The 21,966-nt window shown below is 43.4% G+C and overlaps 1 protein-coding gene and 1 long non-coding RNA gene across 6 annotated transcripts in view; one reads left to right on the top strand and one right to left on the bottom strand.

The window, feature by feature from the left end:
• Positions 1-3,131: 3,131 nt before the first annotated feature.
• On the top strand, positions 3,132-21,780 carry LOC133505304 (uncharacterized). 4 transcript variants are annotated; one of them, XR_009796208.1, is made up of 6 exons: positions 3,132-3,531; positions 6,585-6,716; positions 9,617-9,783; positions 17,035-17,221; positions 17,329-17,516; positions 21,176-21,780. It is a non-coding gene; the product is annotated as an uncharacterized LOC133505304 (long non-coding RNA). The 4 variants fall into 4 exon arrangements; XR_009796210.1 differs by lacking the exon at positions 17,329-17,516 and having other exon boundaries at positions 3,138-3,531; XR_009796211.1 differs by lacking the exons at positions 17,035-17,221; positions 17,329-17,516; positions 21,176-21,780 and adding an exon at positions 10,660-17,015 and having other exon boundaries at positions 3,147-3,531.
• The window catches only part of pde3a (phosphodiesterase 3A, cGMP-inhibited), a 57,723-nt gene continuing 42,479 nt past the window's right edge, over positions 6,723-21,966 (bottom strand). The window contains exons 9-15 of one of the 2 annotated variants that reach the window (XM_061828408.1): positions 20,149-20,260; positions 19,709-19,816; positions 19,434-19,633; positions 17,308-17,511; positions 17,025-17,186; positions 9,529-9,775; positions 6,723-7,933 (exon numbers count right to left, since the gene is read on the bottom strand). In XM_061828408.1, coding sequence (XP_061684392.1) covers positions 7,614-7,933; positions 9,529-9,775; positions 17,025-17,186; positions 17,308-17,511; positions 19,434-19,633; positions 19,709-19,816; positions 20,149-20,260 — 1,353 coding nt within the window. In that variant the 3' untranslated portion in view covers positions 6,723-7,613. Of the gene's footprint in view, positions 7,934-9,528; positions 9,776-17,024; positions 17,187-17,307; positions 17,512-19,433; positions 19,817-20,148; positions 20,261-21,966 lie in introns of both variants that reach the window. The other variant, XM_061828407.1, reaches the window with a different exon arrangement.

The following is a 21,966-nucleotide window of genomic DNA, read 5'->3' as shown; positions in this document are numbered from 1 at the left end:
TACGCGAGTAAAGTCCTCATATTACGATTGCAAATACGTAGCCGGCTTAAAATGAAGACTGTTGAGAAGCTCGTCAGATAAATGTGAGAAACCTGCACGCGCTGAAATTGTCATTTTTCAATGTGAAATATTAAAATATTTACAAACGGCTTGCTGGTCTTTGACAGCTGCGGAAAACATTAATGTGGGATTTTTACATGCACTAAAGTAAATTCACAATTTTAACCTTATAACTTCATTCTTGTAATATTACAATTTCATTCTTATGTTATGACTTTTCCTTATCATATTACAAATAAATTCTTGCATTATTACTCCTTTTTTCTTGTAATACTACAACATTATTCACCTAGCGTGACAACTTTTTTTCTGTTCCTAGCGATCTGATTCCATTCTGGCATCATTTCAACTTTATAAGTTTTTTAATAGCACAAATTTTCATCATAATATTTGAACTTGTTGCTGTTTTTTTTACTTCTCATACTGCTGCAACTTTATTCTTGTGACATTCCCCGTGTTATCTTTTTGTTTCAATTTATTGTGGCACTAATATTGCTTCCTGCTTTGTTCCTTATTGATTCACTTTTGTACGTAACTCAGCCTGAAACGGGGCAGCCGTGTGTCTCCATCCTCAAGTCACAATTCATTTTCACTCCCTCGACACATTTCCCCATACGAAGCGAATGTTTGAGAAAATATGAACGTTCGCTGCTAAAATTCACCGTCTGTGCCACCAGGCAGGGTTACTTCAGGTCAGAACCGAACAGCCAGCCAATCGCAGTTACGCTTTCTTAGTACAGTAAAGCCTCGGTTCTCGAACGTCCTCGTTTTCGAACGAAAATTTCAAGATTTTTTTGCTTCTGTTTTCGAATGAAAATCAGTAATCGAACGCCCCTGACAAAACCCGGAAATAACATATTGCGCGCGGCTAGACCAGCTGACCCACGACGTGCTTTGTTGTGAATTCCCAAGCCGCCGAAAAAACCCGGAAATAAAATAATGCGCGCGGCGCAAGCAGATGACCCAGCCACGACGCCTTTTGTCATTGTCAATTTGAACGCCCTCCGAAAAAAAAAAATTGGAAATGACATAACGCACTTTTGTTATTCTGTATAACGCAGCCTCGTGTCCCGGTAGTGACTGTTGTTTTTCTTCTTATCGAGGACTTTAACCCCCAATCATGGCTCCAAAGAAGGCAAGTTGCTTGTTTAAAGTTATTCTGCACTTTTGGAAATAAAAAAAGTTTCCAAGGCTGGGGGCCGAGTCGCTACAGATACGGCAATGCACTCCCAGCCTAACGTACTCTACTACTGAAGCATACATTTTAAGCAAAAAATAAATATATTTAAAAAATTATGTTATGATATAAAATATTTAAACGATACATGTATTTCTACTATGCAGTTTATTATCAGGAAAAGCTAAAAAAATGCTTTAAAAGCCCATTTTTTTAAGGCTTGGACCGCATTATTTCTTTTCCCATTCATTGTAATGGGAAACATCGATTTGGTTTTTCGAACAAATCACTTCTCGGACCGTTTTCTGGAACGGATTGTGGTGGAGAACCGAGGCATCACTGTATGTGACGTCACGTGACTAAGAAAACGTAACTGCGATTGGCTGGGCGTTCGGTTCTGACCTGAAGTGACCCCGCCTGGTGGCACAGACGGTGAATATTAGACAGCGAATTGTAGCCAGTTGAATTGTGAACATTGAAAAGTTACACTGAAATACAACGATTAAAAATGTTTACAGTTCAAGTTCAAATCCCGTTTTCTGTGGCATTTCAAATTCAAATCCTGGTGGCACATATTTATGTCCATAAATATGCCCCCCCCCAAAAAAAAAAAAAAAGAAAACAAACTCAATTATTGAAATATTTAGGAAGCAAACAAGAAGTTATTTCTAACTAATGCTGAAACAGAAGTATGGTCGCATGGGTTTTTACGCTCGTGGCAATGTATAAAACGGTGGAAAACTTGGTGCTTGTAAGACTTTACACGTGAGCATCCACACTTTCAAGCGCCTTTCGTATAAAACCCGTGTGAGGCAAAGTTGACGACGAGCTGGCTCATTCTCCCTCTCAAGCTTCACAGGAACATTGTGAGAAAACATGCGTGAACATTTTTGAAGCATTTATGTCAACAACAGCAAAGTCTGTCACAGCTTCTTTGAAAAAGTCACTTTCGTCGTTGCGCTGTGTAGTGCACAGTTTGTGAGGCGGATCACAACCGACTCGACACCCCCTCCCCCAACGAGAAACAGAGCGGCTTTGGAGAAAATACAAGTGCGGCGCCGGATCAAACGGCGCCGTAAAGATAATATGCACATTAGATTGCAAAGTGAGGCGTTGATATACTGCACAGTGAGAAGGATATATACAGTGCAAGGAGCTCGAAGCTCGGATTCACGGACTGGATCGACGCGGGAGGCGGCACACTTGCACGGCGGTCTGTTTAGTTAGTCAATTCTTAAAATAGAGCAAACAAAGCCGTGTTCATATTGTCATACCAAATTTTACAACTCCTTTGTTAGCGGGAGATGTCTGCTCGGGGGCTGCGTCTTCCTGCACATGCTTTTTGATACAACCACACCCGAAAGTGCTGGCACAGGATGTGGACACCTGGACTCTTGGCATTTTTCTCTTGCCAAGTTGCATCTTGTTTTTGTTTTTTTTTCCCCCCCCGTTAATTTTTTTCCAAAGTAAAACATCTGTTTCCTTCAAAGCATAAACAAGAATGTCAAAGGACGCAGTGTGCTGTGGTTACCTGCTTACAGAAACGTTTATTTTTATAGTTGCTATCGTCTGTCATCAAACGATTCCTTTGTGATCAAAAGAATTTAGATACACAAGGTAAAGAGAGAACATGTCAGTGCATTTTGTTTGGGGCTTTGGTTAGCTTACTCGTTATTCCAGGAGCTCAAGTCTTGTACTTGTTGACCTTTGAGAGGTTGCAATTTAGCTGTTTGAACTGTGGTTTTGAATCATTTCCGCTTTGTGTTCCGAGATCGTTTCGTGACATTTCAACACTGACGCAAAGCTGACGAATGCAACACGGGCCGTTCCTTTCAGGAAATTGATTGGGATCTTCTTCGCCCCGTGGATCCCTCTTCAAGGTTTTGAGAGGAAAAAATAACATTACATTACATTACACAATCTTTAAAAACAATACAGTATCTTTGTTTGAACGCCATAAAATGATTCCCATACAGAATACCGCAATTCCTGGCCTAAAGAGCGCACCTGGTGATAAGACACGGTACACAGAAAGAGTTTAACACTAGCGCGGTGGTGCTAATGCTAACGCGGTGGTGCTAACACTAATACGGCGGCGCTAATGCTAACACGACGGCACTAACGCTAACGCGCCGGTGTTAACGCTAACGCGGCAGAGCTAACGCTAACACGGCGACACTAATGCAGTGGTGCTAACGCTAATACAGCGGCGCTAATGCTAATGCGGTCGTGCTAACGCTAACGCTAACGCGGCGGCTGTGAAAAAAGTCAAGGCTTGTAGACCGGGAATTATGGTAAGAGAAATGCAAAATATCTGTTCTAGGGTCAAACGTGTATTCAATAATTATTAGTTGTGCCGCAGATGTGCCTCACAGATCTTTTTTAAACAGTGTTAATTATCACGCGTATGAGTATTAATAAGCTCCATCAAAGACGCATTTACTACATACAGTATTATGGTTTCTTATGATGTAGGACTTGAGTGTATTGTTGGATTGTCTGCATAGAGGAAATGTTTTAAATTGAAACCACTTTGGCGTCGTTACCTTGGCATCACAGTGCTTTTAGGAGTAGCAAAGGAAATGTACATAAATAATAGCTAGTAGATAGATAATGGATAATGGTTTTGCTGAGGAGCATCCAAAACAGCGTACATCAACGGTATTTACGGACTGCTTCAGCCTATTCAGCCGAAGCCGTGAAAAGCTGAAGTGAAGACTTCGCTTAAAACTTTCATCTCGCATCCTGAACTAGCAGCTCACTTCCCCACTGACCGCCGTTCAACGAGATGAATGTCGAGGTTTGCCTGCGGTCGTGAATCTGAATGGTCTCGATGCGCCAGCCCTGTGATTGACAGGTAATCAGTTCACGATGCACCCCGCCTCACAGATCCCCCCCTGGGATAGCCTTCAACCCTTCGGGACTCTGTACAAGATCAACAAACTAGATAATGGATGCATCAACCTTTCGATCCATTAAAATAGACTGTACGTTATTTTGTATTTTCACCCAAGCACATGCGCTAGCAGGCAAAAGCCCACCGCTAGCTTTGTTGTTTTAATTAGCTTTGACTACTTTAGAATAATACAGTAAAACTCAGGACAGCAGGGCGGAATAAAAAAACATTTTATACAGTAGAATGTTAATAGTTGAACACCCCTGAAGTCCAATTTGCTAGGTTTGAACACAAAAAATAAATGCAAAGAATTAAAAATATTATCAACACAAATATTGATCGTAAAATCAAAAAATATTTTAAAATATGTTTTTTAAATGAGCAGGATGAACAGTTTACAGTCTCGGTAATGAGTAAAGTTGTTTCAATTAATCAATCGATTCAATGAATTGTTTGTTTTGTTGACACTGACGTCCCACCTCGGGAACAAATGTCTTTCCTCGCTGATTCTTATTAAAAGTTTGACACTCCACTTTGGGCCACGGTGGGCCTGGATAGAAAATACCAAAATACGCAAACTTGTGACTGTCCTCACTGGTGTTTATGCATAGAAATCGACTCTTTCTATGGATTTCCACTTTGTCTCAAAGTTCACTCCTGTCTTTTGGAATTGCTACTGATTTATTTACACATCTCATCGTAGCACTGCGCAACTTTAAAAGTCAGTTTGCTAACAATGACTGCTAGCTTACTCATTATTTGGTGTGCAGGTGCTGACTAAATCATAGCTTAAATCTTCCATCCATTCATTTTCTTGGCCGCTTATCCTCACGTGGGTCGTGGGAGTGCTGGAGCGTACCCCAGCTGTCAACGGGCAGGAGGCGGGGTACACCCTGAACTGGTTGCCAGCCAGTCGCAGGGCACATCGAGACAAACATCCACAATCACACCTCGGGGGAATTTAGCGTGTCCAATTAATCATGCATGTTTTTGGGATGTAGGTGGAAACCCGGAGAAAACCCAGGCAGGCACGGGAGAACATGCAAACTCGACACAGGCGGGGCCAGTATTGAACCCGGGACCTCAGAACTGTGAGGCCAACGCTTTCCAGCTGAGCCACCATGCCGCTAGCTAAATTTTTCTAAAAATTTTGGCATGTATTGTATCGCTGCCCCTCTGGAGAAATCCGCCACTGCTGCAGTCCTACAATATGGAATTTGACAAATGATTGGGAGAGAAATACTTCTGAAATGACAAAATACAAAACTTAAAATTCCAGAAACAAGGACGAGTTTTAACAAGAGGTGTTAAGATAAGAGCGACGTGAGACTAAAAGAATAAAAACTAGAAGTTGTGTTAAGTGCACTCACGATGAAAGCAGCACGATGCTCGCATGGCAAACGTATGACAGTTGTGTGAGGCACAACTCCTACGTGACGAATCCAATAAAGGCTTTTACGATGGCAACGTTTTGACCCAGAAGATGATCTCTTGCATTTTCGTTATTTTCTCTGAGAACTATTTTATGACGCCGCAAAAACAATGACGAACAGGCTCTTCGGACTAGTCCTGTTTTGTTCGTTTTTAGGGTCCTTCTAGTCAAGTATTTGGGATCATTATGCTGACCTCCGACTGAGTCCAAGCTTTCTGACACTGAGCATCGTAATTTCGCTTCAGTATACCTTGATAGCCGTAAAATTGAATTGTACCCTGCTCAGATTCTAGACACCCTGCGCCAGATGCAGTCAAGCAGCCTGAGAACGTAACCGCGGATCTGAAAACATGGAGCTGCCCCCCCAAAAACCTCAGTTTTGCCTCATCTGTGCAAACGACCTCAACCTCTTTGTTGCTCGTTATTTGAGTAACCGCGGGGTTTTTCTTTTCTTCATTGAAAGGGTGCCAGCAGTTCTCTCCACGTTTCTGTACGGTTCAATACAGTATTATTGCACACAACCTAAATTATTATGCTAAAGTTGAAGCAGTAAAGCTTGGCTGTGACACAAAACGTAGTCATGTAATTGTCATACAGGAACCAGAAGGAAGAACTAGAGTTTCCCAACGCATTTAAGTACAGTATTTGATCAATTATCTTGTTTGGTTTATGTCGTAAGTGAATCATGTGTACAGACATTCTAACGACTTTATACTATTTAAAGTGGACAGGAAGCATTGGAAAGTAATAAGGTTCGTTTTTGTTTTGTGTCGCTGCCTTCCTGAGTTGTGTGACCTTTCCATGTGTTAGTGTGCTGCGGGAGGAAATACCTAAACACATTGTTGTCTGACACAAAGTAAGACATTGTTTTCGTATGTTGTTTTTCATCGATAGGAGGCAAAGCTTTGAGAGGGCTCGTTTTTTGGACATCCTATTTTGTCCACTGTATAAAACCTGCTTGTCCACTGTATCCATGTATAAAATCAGTCTGTACACAAATGTAATGTTTTTCCCCCCAGATTGGCGAGTTTCAGTGGAAACAGCTTTTTCCCTGGCTTTTATCCCATTGTCTTCGAGAGGAAGTCTCCTCCGACTCGGACGGGAGGCGAAGAGCAACAAGAGTAACGGCGAGATATGTGACAATGAACAAGGTGTGCCATAGAAGTTCAAAGACTACCTTTAGTGTCATTAACTAAAACTTCAAGGTTTGGGCCTTTAAGAATTCTCCTGGAGTCAAATCGGTACAGAAGGTACACCAGCGTGATGATTTTTTTTTTTTTTTTTTTGGGGGGGGGGGGGGGAGCAGGAACTGTCAGATGCTCTGGACATCATGAGCAGCCCCCAACTCTCCCCTCATCTTGTGCACTGAATGAAGCCGAAGCTGCAGGATCTCTTTGTAGCCATGTTGGGTCATCGCTTCGTCTGTATTGAAGCGAGGAGGAGAAAGATGGGAAATGGGAATTTTAATTTGCAGTTTAGATTTCAAGCAGCGTAATTTCCGGCCTACAAACCACGACTTTTTTCACACGCTTTCAACGCTGCGGTTTATGCGGTGATGCGGCGCTAGCGACAGTGCGGGGTTAGTGCAGCGCTGGCGTTAGCGCACCTGGTTATAAGCCTCGGTACACAGAAAGAGTCGCGCTAACGTCAGCGCAGCGCTCGCGTTCTGTAGGCCGGGAATTACGGTATAACGTTCGCGAACACAGTCCTGGGACTTTTCTGACACACCTCGTCTTATTCACTGATGGGGGAATTTCGTGAAACTATGCCGTGCATAAACCGAAGAAAGGGCAGGCTCGAAAAGGACTGGAATTCACAGATGGCATCAAAGAAATGCATTTTCTTCTTTTTTTCCACTGAGGTCAATTCATTTTGCTCCCGCCACCATCTCTTGTCATAAACCCTGTTTTTGTTAGGCACAAAATTATCCAAAACATCTTCTACAGTGTTGTGTCAAAGTGATGTGCTGGCTACTATATCAAGAGTTAGGAGAGCAAACAAACGGTGAAACAAATTCCTGGTTTGGAAGGAGGCCATTGTTCCTTCTATCACTCCGACTGCTCCCCTTTCCCGCACGACGTCTCTGATTGTGAGAGGCCGTCCTCATCTTCTATAGCGGGCGCCTCGTCACTTTTATCAAAGCATTCCGACAAATCTTCCTCCTCTTTGCTTGCTTGCTCCTCCTCTTCCTCGTGAATGGCTGTGATTGGGTCGGATGAGGCGCTGAGACAGTTGGGTTCCTCCTTCAGGGCATCCTCCTGGGCCTCTGCGGAAATGACTCTCTTCCACATTTCGTGGTTCTCCACAAGGTGCTGTGTGATTTGGCAGAACACTTTTCTCCTGCTTTCCTTCTTGGCCTTTTGCCTCTCTGTAAGACAGAAAGAACATGACACAAGGTTTAGATCATGAAATTCCAATGACCTTCTTTGTCGGCTTCGTAGGGTTATCTGCTTCACTGAGCAGTACGGTCTGGGGATGGCAGTGGACAGGCGAGTTGAAAGCCCTCTGTTGCTTGGCAGACTGGAAGATGAGATGCTAAAAACCTCCAATTAGCGATTAGTCGAGGTTAAGATTTAAATGTCAATCATCTTCTTCTTTTCTTTTCGGCTTGTCCCGTCAGGGGTCACCACAGCTTGTCATCTTTTTCCATCTCGTGCACCTTCCTCTCTAACACCCACAGTCCTCAAGTCCTCCCTCACAACATCCATCAACCTTTTCTTTGGTCTTCCTCTCGCTCTCTTCCCTGGTAGCTCCATCCTTACCATCCTCCTATCAATATACTCACTGCTTCGCCTCTGGACATGTCCAAACCATCAAAGTCTGCTCTTGTCTCCAAAACATCCAACTTTGGCTGTCCCTCCAATGAACTAATTTCTAATCCTGTCCAACCTGCTCATTCCAAGCGAGAACCTCAGCATCTTCATTTCTGCTACCTCAAATTCTGCTTCCTGTTGTATCTTCAGCGCCACCCTCTCTAATCTGTAATCTTAAAATTTAAACGTCAATGAAGAGCATCAACGAGGGCTCGTCGACTCATTGGTTCAACCCCAAGAGGAGAGCTACCATTTAGGAGAGGAATTCCAAACTCCATAACGCCATATGTATACAACGCACAAGAAGAGTTCTGTTCAGAAAGGATTAATATGTTGACCTCAACAAGAGGTGGACAGAGAAGAATTTGAGAATCGCAATTTACTGGACCCCACAAGTTGCCTGAAGCAATTCCGCTCCCCTTAAAGCAGTCTGACCCCACCATAAAAAACGTGTTGTCACTTCTTGTCAAAGTTAGGGCAGCAATTTTTTTAATACTTGTCCATTTAGTTTACATTGGACTCCCGCTATTCACGGGCAATACAAACGGGGCTCGACCATGAATGAATTTGATGCCCGATATAATTGAGTTTTAAGAAAAACAATTATTGAAGAAGCAGGGACAGACCGTTAATCGCTGATTGAAACCTTTCCAGGGTTGCCCCATCCCCATACTTAACCGCCATTTAACCACACTTTCCAAAAAGATCTGGGTTAGCGTCACTAAAGACTAAATTGTCCATAGGTGTGAACAGACGTCTGAATGGTTGCTTGTCTATATTTGCCCTAAGATTGGCTGGTGACCAGTCCCCGGGTTTTCCCCTGCTTCCTGCCCAGATCTTAGTTGCAGGCTCCACCTCACCCCGCAAGATGAACTGGGATTAACGATGCAGAAACTGGACCAATCAAAAGATGCATTTATTTCCCGAGTTTCAAATGAATGAAGCAGCTCGACTGTGACCTGGTTAATTGAATTTCCTGCACAATCAGATTGAACAGGAAATTAAACACAATAACACAATCCAGCTGCCAATTAATGAATGGCAAGGCAGTTATTGAAAACTTACTTGCAATAGAAGTAATAACTGGCAACGTAAAACTCACAATAAGCAGATTGCAGAGGAACATAAACGAATTTGTGGTTTTACATACGGGAATAGTCAGAACCAGGAGATGCGGCTTCCTTCCCCAAATCTTGCTCTTCCTCGTCCATATTTTGTCCCTCTTCTTCTTCCGGCAGGTCGACCCAGTCACCCGGCATCAGAGCGGCCGAATCGTACGAGGAGCAGAGGGGTCCCACGATATGAGTGATGAACGACTCCTGTAGTTTTGCGAGCTGTGGTGCTGACCGGTCCATGAATGGGCTGATGGGAAGCCCCAGGCTTGCTTCCTCATCCCCCTGGAAAGGTGAAAACTCGTATTACCCGAGGTTCGCCCAAATGTGGGGAAACAGTGTGTCTATATACAGTCTGCCTCACAATTTTTAATCCCAGCTCAGACTGCTTTATGAAATCTGGATGTTCTCTCATGCTATCATGGGTTCTCGGGGGCGTGGCCAGGTCTCCAGCAGCAGCATTGATACGAATTAGGCCAGCCATATATGTTGCCTTGTACGTTGCATTATCAGTGGACAGTTCTTTTCTGTCACGAGCAAGCGACAAGGGGTAGGACCCAAATGCAGGACCGAGGGAGGGACATGATTTTCGAGGGTAGTTTAATTACGCCAGGTGGGCCGTCCAAAAAGGCAGAAGCACAAAAAAACACAAGGCAAAAAGGCAAAGTCCAAGACTCCAGAAACGAAACAAAATTTGAAACATGAATAACGCAAGATTTGACGAGTGGCACAGAAACGCTGTAAGTTTTGCGTCACTCTTAAGCGTGCTAGTAAGGATGCTATTATGTTATATCCATCCATCCAATTTCTTAGCCGCTTATCCTCACGAGGGTCGCGGGGAGTGCTGGAGACTATCTCAGCTGTTAACGGGCAGGAGACGGGGTACACCCTGGACTGGTCGCCGGCCAATCGCAGGGCACATCGAGACAAACAGCCGCACTCACAATCACACCTAGCGGCAATTTAGAGTGTCCAATTAATGTTGCGTGTTTTTGGGACGTGGGAGGAAACCGGATTGCCCGGAGAAAACCCACGCAGACACGGGGAGAACATGCAAACTTCTAACGGCGGGTCCGGGATTGAACCCGGGACCTCAGAACTGTGAGGCCAAGGCCACTGTGCCGCCAGCTATTATGGTATACCATCATCATAACACTTATCCTCACAAGGGTTGCGGGAAAGCTGGAGCCTATCCCAGCTAGCTTTGGGCTAAAGGCGGACTACACCCTGAACTGGTCGCCAGTCAGTCGCAGGGAAGATATCGACACCATCACTGAGCGGGAATCGATGCCACGCTGCCCGCACCTAAGGCAGGCATGCGTACCACTACATTATCCGAGACAATTATTATGTTACATACTGCTATGTGAATCATTTGTATAAAAAAAAAATAATAACAAATGAATCAAAACATTCTACAAGGATGCAAAGCAACGCATTGGCTGGTTAAAACTACAGTCGGTAAATCTTCGTAAATGTTATAAGATAATGTTAATTTCCCTATTTTATACTTCTTAGCTTTATGAAAAGCTCTTGAAAAATCCATAATGAATTTTTATAATTTAACATCCACCCTGCACCACTAACAACCCAAAATACAACAACCGTACATATGTTCGACACACTGAATCACGTGGATTATGATTTGAAAGGACGCGCCGCACGCCAAAAACAATTCAAAGTTCTGGAGATGTTTGTCGTTCATTTCTTTGCTCACTTTGTACTCTGTCAACAAAGACGTGCTGCACAATGGCTGCGTCTTCATATAACCATTATGGCTCCACGTGAATGGAAAATATTATTTTTTTTCCCCAATGCGAGATAAAATGAATCACATTATTATTGAAAAAGGAGGTATTATATTCTGAAGATTTTTTTTTTTTTAAGTGGAACCATCCTGCATCCTTTCCTCACTTTCTCACCAAAGACATGCTTCCATATTGTCACTATTTTATTTCTAGTTATTCAAATTTTCAGGTGAATTGAGTTTGTCCTGTGCTCAGACTGCCACGAGTTATTGTTTGCGCTACTCATTTAATGTGAAGCATTTAGTTTTTTCGTTACGTCAGTGAATTCAGAAGCAATTAATATGGAGAACGTAAAGGCGAGGGCTTGATCGCTATGGCAACCAGAAGCCTGGATTTCATCACTGCACACACAGACACACACACGGCTCACGTTCGAGCTGCGTTGTGTATAATACACAATATATAGTGAAATATATGGTGGGTAGTATTGGATATTAAAGTGGATTGCAGGGGATCATTTCAATAAAAATTGATTTATGCGGCCACTTTATATCTGTTGGATCAAGGACAACATACAGCATTTGGGTCACTTGAGTTCAATTATTTGAAGAGAAAAGTGCGTGCTGTACTGGATCTACGTCCTCCGCTTTCTTAACAACAACAACGATGTTGTGCAAACTAAGTGGATGAAAAAAAAGCATTTTCACCGCTGTGATGATGACAACCTCACAGGGTTGTAGTAGAAGACTTTACAAATGGCACTAAGCAAAAAATGGCACAGAAAATATGAATACAAGGGGGCATACTCGAGGGGAAAAAGGTAAGAATGAGAACGGTGGAATGTATGTACCGAGGAAGTGACTTTTACCGGCCATGTTAGCGCTGTGCTAGTGTGTTGCAGGCGTGTCTCAGTGATATTTACAGGTAAGTTTTATTTTAACCGGCGGAAGTATGTCTTATGACCATATTTAGTCATGTATGCACAATTTCCTCGTGTCCTCGCTCTGCTCTGTATTCAGATGTGTCCTTGAGTGATATCCGCAATTCTGCACGAAGGCTAACCTTGCTGAATTGTATACTGGACACTTTGTAATAATCCATTGCCAGCTAGAACCCATTGAGACAGAAACCCTTTGTATAAGTGGAAAGCCCCGATGTCATGCCACAGGTTTGATACCGCTCACAGTACGGTCAAGATAAAGGATGTGACCTTTGCACTTGTGATCTGCTCTCTCCAGCCATTGTCTGTAACTCATAAGTGCACCGGAATATTCCTTAAGTAAATGCTTCAAAGAAACTGTTCATCGTCTCCAGCCTTTATTTGGATCACCAACATTCTCACTACCCGTAATGAAATGAACATGCGGAGGGAAAAAAAACAGCCTCCAACACGGCCCTTTTAGCGTTAGCAATAGCTTTAGCGCGCTTTAAATTCTGAAACTGACTTTCTTACGTGATTTTAAAATACCTGTAATGTCATTTACTCCAATAAATCAAAACAAAAATATTTAATGTATGTGTAATGAACTACGTCTGAAATTTGCCACAGTCACGTAGTCCTTGATACGATTGGTGCTCACGAAGTAGCCCTCAGCCTCAAAAAGGTCAGTGTTAGCGCCGCGCTAGCGTTAAACTCTGTATACCGTCTTTCTTTGTAAATATCACGCGTTTCAATGTGGGCATTTGCGGCTTTTTACACAGCTGCCGCGTACCGTACGTACCAAACGGTATTTCTTTTACAAATGTTCTCGGTGAAGCTTGTAACCAGGTGCGCTCTGTAGGCCGGGAATTACGGTAATTATTCCGTTTATCAATATATGTTGATGCCATAGATAAATGAAGGTATTTTTTATTTAAAGGGGAAATCCAGTGCACCCGGAGAACAAACAGGTCAAAAACCAATGTTGGGTCCAAAACCAACGTAAGTTTGCAGCTGCTACCACTTACCCACACACGAAGCTTTTTCTTTGGAACGTCTACCCTCAGGGATTTTCTGTAACAATTTATAGAGTTTACTGTATTTTACGACAATAATGCCTTTGTTCAGTACATTAAAAAGCAAAATTGTCTGAAAGGGCCATTTGTAATGTAGTGCTCTTGTGCTAGTCATTAATCAATTCACAACAACTATGTGACTGACTGATTAGTGATTTGTACAGTGTATAGTCCTCCTTTTGCTCTAATTCAGTTATACATACTCGAGTTTATCATCCTGAACAGGAAGTGGTAAATAAAAAGGTCGGACTTATCTCAATCATAAGTGCTTTTTTTTATTTATTTTAATCATCCGTTGCTAAGCAAATAATCACATCTCTTTTGTGCTCTTGACTCTTCATCAGCCAACTGAAGTAAACCAATCAATGCGGTTTTTGCTTGACGGCAAGATTTGTTTCAAGCCATATTCAAACAAAAATAGATTGGAAATGAATTTGTGAGCCTGCAGGTACATTTTATGTCCCTCTCTGCAAAGGTAGCAGTTTCACATAGTCTTAAGAATGTATGTGTACTCACCAAACACTGCATTAGATATACAGTGAAGAAAATAAGTATTTGAACACCCTGCTAAGTTCCAAGTTCTCCCACTTAGAAATCATGGAGGGGTCTGAAATTTTCAGCGTAAAACAGAAGGACTTGATGGTTTGAAATCACGCATGGCACGGAAGGTTCCCCCTGCTGAAACCAGCACATGTCAAGGCTCGTCTTAAGCTTGCCAATCACCATTTGGATTATACAAAGGAGTCATGGGAGAACATTTTGTGGTCAGATGAGACCAAAATGTAACTTTTTGGTCATAATTCCACTAACCGTGTTTGGAGGAAGACGAATGATGAGTTCCATCTCAAGAACACCATCCCTACTGTGCAGCATGGGGGTGGTCGCATCATGTTTTGGGGCTGTTTTTCTGCACATGGGACCGGACGACTGAACTGTATTAAGGAGAGGATGACCGCGGCCATGTATTGTGAGATTCTGGGGAACAAGCTCTTTCCCTCAGTCAGAGCATTGAAGATGGATCGTGGTTGGGTCTTTCAGCATGACAATGACCCGAAGCACACAGCCAGGAAAACCAAGGAGTGGCTCCGTAAGAAGCATTTCAAGGTTCTAGCCAGTCTCCACACTTAAGCCCAGTAGAAAATCTTTGGAGCGGGTTGAAACTCCGTGTTTCTCAGCCACAGCCCAGAAACCTGTCTGATCTAGAGAAGATCTGTGTGGAGGAGTGGGCCAAAATCCCTCCTGCAGTGTGTGCAAACATGGTGAACAACTACAGGAAACGTTTGACCTCTGTAATTGCACACAAAGGCTACTGTACCAAATATTAACACTGGTTCTCTCATGTGTTCAAATACTTATTTCCTGCTGTATCACACAAATAAATTGTTAAAAAAAAATCATACATTGTAATTTCTGGACTTTTCTTTTTCGATTATCTCTTTCACAGTGGACATGCACCTACAATGAAATTTCAGACCCCTCCCTGATTTCTAAGTGGGAGAACTTGCAACATAGTAGGGTGTTCAAATACTTATTTTCTTCACCGTACCTGTGTAGTCGTATTATATCTAATACAAGAGCTGTATCAGAAATTCTGCCGTCACTAAGAAGCAACTTATTTTTCAAAGGTGTTAATAGTATTTCCATCCATCCATCTATTCTCTGAGCTGCTTATCCTCACGAGGGTCGCGGGAGTGCTGGAGCCAATCGCAGCTGTCATCGGGCAGGAAGCGGGGTACACCCTGAACTGCTTGCCAGCCAATCACAGTGCGGCATAACGAGTGTTATTTTCCCCTTCGTTATTGCACCGCATGGGGGTCCTCCTGCGATTCTTCTTTTCCTTTCGGGCTTGTGGCGTTCGGGGTCGCCACGGCGCGTCATCCTTTTATCGCTCTCCTGCACCCTCCTCTCGGGCACCAACTGCTCTCATCTCATCCATCAACCTTCCCTTCGGTCTTCCTCGGGCTCTTTTGCCCGGCAGCTCCGTCCTTCGTCATCCTTCGACCAATATACTCACTCTCTCGCCTCTGGACGTGTCCAAACCATCCAAATCTGCTCTAACCTTTGTCTCCAAAACATGTAACCTTGGCTGCCCCTCCGAAGAGCTTATTTCTGTCTCTCTCCAACCCGGTGACCCCCCAGAGAGAACCTCAACCTCTTCATTTCCACCATCTCCAGCTTCCCGTTGTCTCGTCTTAGCCGCACATCATTGCTAACCTCATAAAAACTTTGCCCTTCATCGTAGCAGAGATTTTTCCGTTACATAACACACCTGACACTTTGCTCCTCCCATTCCACCGAGCACAGATTTTTCCAAATTTCGCAAATAAGATACAGTATGTGAAATAATGTATGTCATGATGTACATATCTGCAATAACGGCTAATTATGAACATTATGGATACCGTAATTCCAAGCCTTCAGAGCGCACCTGGTTATAAGCCTCACCCAGTACTTTTGTCAAGGAAATACCATTTGGTACATACATACGCCGCAGCTGTGTAAAAGCCGCAAGTGCCCACATTGAAACACGAGATATTTACAAAGAATGACCGTACACAGAGAGTTTAACAGTAGCCCTGCCATGCTAATGCTAATGCTAGCGCTGCGCTAACAAGGCCGGTTAAAAAAAAACCTTCCTGTGTGACGGTCTGAGCGCTCCCCCATGCTGAAAAGTCTCCTTGTGATGAATGCGCATGCGTTGCTAACAGGGGAACTCTGGGCACGTAGCAGACGCTTACTGGGAAATCTCCCGGTCTCATCGTTCCCCTTCTTCTGGAGAGAGGGAGCTAACATATGCTATAACCTAACCCTAACCTAACCTTATAACAAAAGTTGATGAAAAAAAAAAAAAAAGATATACACATATATGTACGTTCGCTGTGTTCGTCTTTCTGAGACGTCCATAGCGAACATGAACACTTGGCGACAAGTTGTAGAATGGCACAAGACTGCCCGGAAGTTTACAAAATATACGCGCATGCGCATTACTTACAAAGAGTCTTTGCCGCACCGGGAGCGCTCAGACCGTCACACCGGTTAAAAAAAAAAAAAAAAAAAAAAAAATCACTGAGACACGGCAGTTACACGCTAGCGCAGGGCTAACAGGGCCGGACCGGTAAAAGTCACATCCTCGGAACGTATATTCCACCGGTCTCACTCTTACCTTTTCCGCTCGAGCGCCCCCTTGTGGCTGTTAGAAAAAATGCACAAATTACCGCATAAACGGTAGGGTTGAAAGCGTGCAAAAAAAAAAAAAAATCACGGCTTATAGGCCGAAAATCACAGTAAATACAGACACAAGCGCATATTTGGAACATACATTTATGCATAATAAATTGTCCTCCTGGTATTTTTTTTTTTATTTGTCCACTGATAAACAAAATGTTTCTATTTTTTGATGGTGGTCTTATTTTAACTGTGAGCGACCAATCAATAAAATTTCATTGTACGTCGGTCTCGGAATGAATGATTTATTAATTAATTGCATCAAGTTATCCTGTTTTTCCTGCTAAAACAAGGGGTCCTCAGTTCATGACAGAAGTTACTACTGCCAGAATTTTCATGTATTTTATGTTACAATGTGTCATTCACAAAAGGTATAGACATTTTGAAAATATAACCTCTAGGACATAAATATACGACAATGAAACTAAGAAAGCACGTCTGTCCTTCATGCTTCAGGCTCGTCGTGAACGGAGAGCCCCCTGTATTCTGAAAAAAAGTACTAAATATCTGATCTACGGTTAAATACGATAAAAGAATCCACGGATTGCGGAGATTCAGAACCATACTTGTTCGTAGAACTCATTGACGATGCCCTCAGTCCACTGCAAGTGCAGCTCCTTACACTTGAGCGGTCCGTTGACATCGGCGAGCTTGATGCACATCTGGCACACCAGCAAGCGGTCATTCTCGTTTGCCCAGTCGATGCCAGACGCTCCGTCGTCGCCCACCTGGGCGGGCACACGGATATGGACAAAAAACGCAGGTAATCTCTGACGTTACTCGGGTCACGTAGGCAAGATTAAACGGTTATCTCCAAATTGAATAACATTGTCCAAAAACGTGTTTTACCTTGGCGTTAAACTCTGCCAGGAAGTCAAAGTGCTTTTTCAGGTCCGTGGCCAAGATGGCTTCGATGACGAGGAATCGGAAGCGTTTGAACTCGACGTGTTCGAGGTTCACCAGGAAGTTGTACTCCGGACGAGACATGAAGAGGTTCCACGCTGAAGCGGCGTGGTGGTTTTCCAGGACGGAGCGGTCGTTGTATAGGAGAGCCTACGGTGGGCAAAGAAAGAATTGGGAATAACTGGGAATAATATTTAGCGCCTGATAAGGTTCGGCATGATGGGTACGGCGCATCCATCCGTTTTCTACAGCGCTTGTCCTCGTGATATAGTTTACTTACTCCATATTTGCAAGGACATTTTTTATACAATGTATTTTCTTTATTATTCTTAAGCTATATAAAAGTGAGTCATGACTTGAATAGAAGAGAAAATGCGGGTGCCAGGTTAGCGACTGAGAGACTCAAAAGAACTTAACGTGTGTTTTTTTGAATGTTGGAGGAAAAATCCATGCAAGCACGTGAAGAACATGCAACCTCTACACAGGAAGAGATATTTGAACTCCGGACCACAGAACCTAACCACTATATCCATCCATTTTCTTAGCCGCTTATCCTCACAGGGGTCGCAGGGACTGCTGAAGCTTATCCCAGCTATCAGCGGGCAGGAGGCGGGGTACACCCTGAACTGGTTGCCAGCCAATTGACCCCTCCGTGGATATTGCGCAATCCGCGTCACTGACCAATCAGAGGCCAGAGATCTGCATAACCAAAGCCCGTTTTTGCTCCCGCCATTTTCTCAGACAACATTGCATGGTCCAGTATAGGGTTAGTTAGCGTTTTATCGCGTATTTGGGTTCTTTAACAAAAAATATGGTTAAGAAGTGTAGTCACGGACTTTGTAATAATGACGACAGGTATCCTGAAAGGCTAGTTGGTGGAGTTCCATTCGTACCCTTTCCAAAACCGAAGACCCAGTACGAAAAATGCCTTCGATGGATCAAACTTTGTGGAAGACCGCACGTGGCGTGATGTCACTTCAGGAGGCGTGGTTAAGTGCAAATGTAAAAATGGCAAATACAATACAATACATTCTTAACTGAGAGAGACGCCATGCTTCTGATTTCATTCAATCATTCACACGTAGGAATGTTATGCTAGCGGAGAACGTCTCATTCATTTATACGAGACGTGTATTAAAAATCAAATTTAGGGCATATCTTCGTGCAAACACAGTCTGGTTAAGGTTCGGCCGCGAGCCAGCAAGAAAGCGACACGTTTGTGCAGTCCGATCATCGCTAAATATCGCTCAACAAAGAATAAGTGTGTCAATCGTTCAGACGCAGCAGTGTTATGCTAGCGAAGAACTTCAAATTCATTTATACGAGACATGTATTGAAAATGAAATGTAGGGCATACCTTGACATGTGTTCCGGTTGATATTAGATTGATTTAGTTGATGATGCGGTCTTCCACAAAGTTTGATCCATCGAAGGCATTTTTCGTACTGGGTCTTCGGTTTTGGAAAGGGTACGAATGGAACTCCACCAACTAGCCTTTCAGGATACCTGTCGTCATTATTACAAAGTCCGTGACTACACCTCTTAACCATATCTATTGTTAAAGAACCCAAATACGCGATAAAACGCTAACTAAACCTATACTGGACCATGCAATGTTGTCTGAGAAAATGGCGGGAGCAAAAACGGGCTTTGGTTTATGCAGATCTCTGGCCTCTGATTGGTCAGTGACGCGGATTGCGCAATATCCACGGAGGGGTCAATTGCCCCTAGGTCTGATTGTGAGTGCAGCTGTTCGTCTCCATGTGCCCTGCGATTGGCTGGCGACCAGTTCAGGGTGTATCCCGCATCCTGTCCGTGGACAGCTGGGATAGGCTCCGGCACTCCCGCGACCCTCGTGAGGATAAGCGGCTAAGAAAATGGATGGATGGGAAAAAAAAACCATGCCCAGCACGCCGTACACGCTTGATGATTTCACTGTGTTCCGTTCTGTGAAAGGCTGTTCAACACTTTCTGTGAGAAAAATGAAGGTGTGGGAACACCCTCAGCCCCCAGGGATGCGATGCCTCCTTACTGGTGTCCAAAGCAAGTACCGCAGAGTTCCCTTTATTCACCTGCGGCGCACTGGTTGCTACGAGGAAGGCGTTGGTTCTCCCGGGATGGTCGTAATCGTGCATGGCGGCGGCTACATACAAGGCCATCAGCTCCAGGCCCGGAATGAGGCCAGACAAGGAGCCGTAGCCTTCCTCCGGCAAAGAGCACGTCTTGGAGGACACAAAGGCCGTCGCGCCGGGGGTGACGCCATTTGCCGGGTCTACGGGCGGAGAGGCCAAAATAAAACGGCGGCGTGAGGAAGAGCGGATGGCGAGGAGATGCCAACGCTTCTCACCTTTGTGGATGCCGTTCTCGGTCGGGAGCCTGGGCAGACTGGGGACCGGCTGAGTGGTGAGGTACCAGACTGCGTGCAGCACGTCAGTGGCGTGGATCCTGTTGTGATCTGTCACGAGCAGCAGAGGGCAGTAAATCCAAGAGCTAGCATCCCATGCGTGCCCAACCGCCTCTCAGCTGGCCCAGCTTTACCTTTCTATGCGTTTGTATTACAGAATTTACTCTTATTTGGCAAATACTTGCAAATATGTAAAGAAAAAGACAATTTTAAAGCACTTTGTTGATGCAGAAAGAGGCTTGCGAAGCTTGCTAAATTCCCCATCCAATGTCAATATTCACATAATGACATAAAGTCCCACGGTTTTGATTTTATTTCACAGATGAGGCAATTCAAACAATATTTATCAGCTATAATACAACAAAACCATATACGGTGCTCACACGGGATGTCTCTGTAACCGTTCTCCAAAGCGTGAAAGTAGTTCATGAACTCGGTCACAGGAATCTTGAAGGTCTCGAACAGGCCTGCGTCTTCGAAGAGCCTGTAGGACACCTGGGACGTTTCACAAAAAAATATATAAAAAAAAAAAACCAAAACATTTTTTTTTTTCATTTCATCAACTGTTGTAACCTTTTTCAAGGAAATTTTGTTGTCGAAGCGCATCCTCGAAAAATGTGCGCGAGCTGGTGAGATGCAAGAAAAGATCGACCAAAACAAAGTTAATTTTTTTTCTAAAAGTAAGAATATTCACGTTTTGATATGAACTCTCGGTGAGCCTTAAATTTAGCAATATATTTATTATTGCGGCGGTAGCTCTCTGACCCGCTTAGTGGAAATTTACAGCATTATAATAAAAGCATTTATCTATTTTCGTTCCCATTCTGTTCTCGTCATGTTCACTAAGTGGTTTTGTGTTTTTGCAACAATAAAACCGACTATCAGACTTAAGACAGAGACGGTTTGATGTGTATCTCTAAACTTTCAATTTTCAATAATGTGAACGTTTCTTTGTTCGTTTTTATGACCCCCTAATCCCTCATATCAACTGAAAACACTGCGTCAATTATTTTGTTTATTTATCTGCAACTTACTGGTTAAAAAAAAAAAAAATCTGTTCTTAATTATGTCGGTCTGAAAGCGCTCCGCGCGGCATTTTCCTTCATATTTCATACTACAGCTACTACTTTCTGATTCTCTGCCTGTACGTGGGACTTTCAGTCAACGCACACATTACATATTTCTGTCCAGCAGTATCGATTAGTTGTCAAGTTCTCTAACAAATTACTACTGTAAAAAGTTAAAATAAATAGGGTGGCAATTAGGTTGTAGGTTTTCTTTATACAAGGTGGTGGAATATTTGTTAGTGTGTGCCGAATTTATTTTCTTTTGGAGGGGTTTGTATTTAAATGCATTTTATTAATTTGCGAAAAGAAATACTTTTGTCTGTCATTTTATTGTTGTAACCAGTGTTTCAGAACGTGTTGAGGAGACCCAGAAGAGAGAAAGAAAGATGGAAGAAGTGCGAAGTACTAGAGGTTGTTTGAAGAAAAGAAAAGTTAAGGGCGGACATTTATCAACATGGATCAACGTGTTCGACAAGGACTGTTGGTAGTTTAATTGCGATAGCGTGTCGTGTGAGTGGACTACTCGAATCGGGCCGTAACGTGGTGGCGTTAGCCGCTAATACAGAGTTGGATCCATTGAACTTTGCTAGGACGCTAGCGAAAAGCTAACGCCAGCTAGCGAGGCCCGTGTTTCACCACGAGGAAGAAGACGAGGTCGCTAGCGACGAGCAAACGCTAACGAGGCCTTTGCAACGGGTCGGACCACGAGGACTTGGATGAGGCCGGACCGTTGGACACAACCCTCGATGTTTGTCACTCTTGCCGTTTGAAACACTGCAGCGACGTTGGGGTTCGAATTTCTTTTGTTTTGCCGGCTATGTTCATATTTGTATGGACCCTTAAGTTAGCTTAGCTTAGCTCATGTGCGCATTGTGTACCTGGTATGATGACTTTGTTTATTTGACTGTTTGCTTTGTATATAGATTTGATTTTCCAACCTTTATATTGTTATTAAATGTTCACACTTTTTGTTCCATTACCGGGTCTATTATTCGACTACCTGCAAGAGTTTATTTGGTAGCTTGGTTATTTAAATTAGGATAACCTTAACTCATAAGGGGAAATATTATTTCAGAGACCTTTTCAGAGGGATTAAGTGAACAAGTAAAGAGTGAAGTTCTAATAGACGTTTAG

The sequence above is a fragment of the Syngnathoides biaculeatus genome, chromosome 8 (genome assembly GCF_019802595.1).
Source record: "Syngnathoides biaculeatus isolate LvHL_M chromosome 8, ASM1980259v1, whole genome shotgun sequence".
NCBI lineage: Eukaryota > Metazoa > Chordata > Actinopteri > Syngnathiformes > Syngnathidae > Syngnathoides > Syngnathoides biaculeatus.
This window is presented reverse-complemented; position numbering and strand designations above follow the sequence as displayed.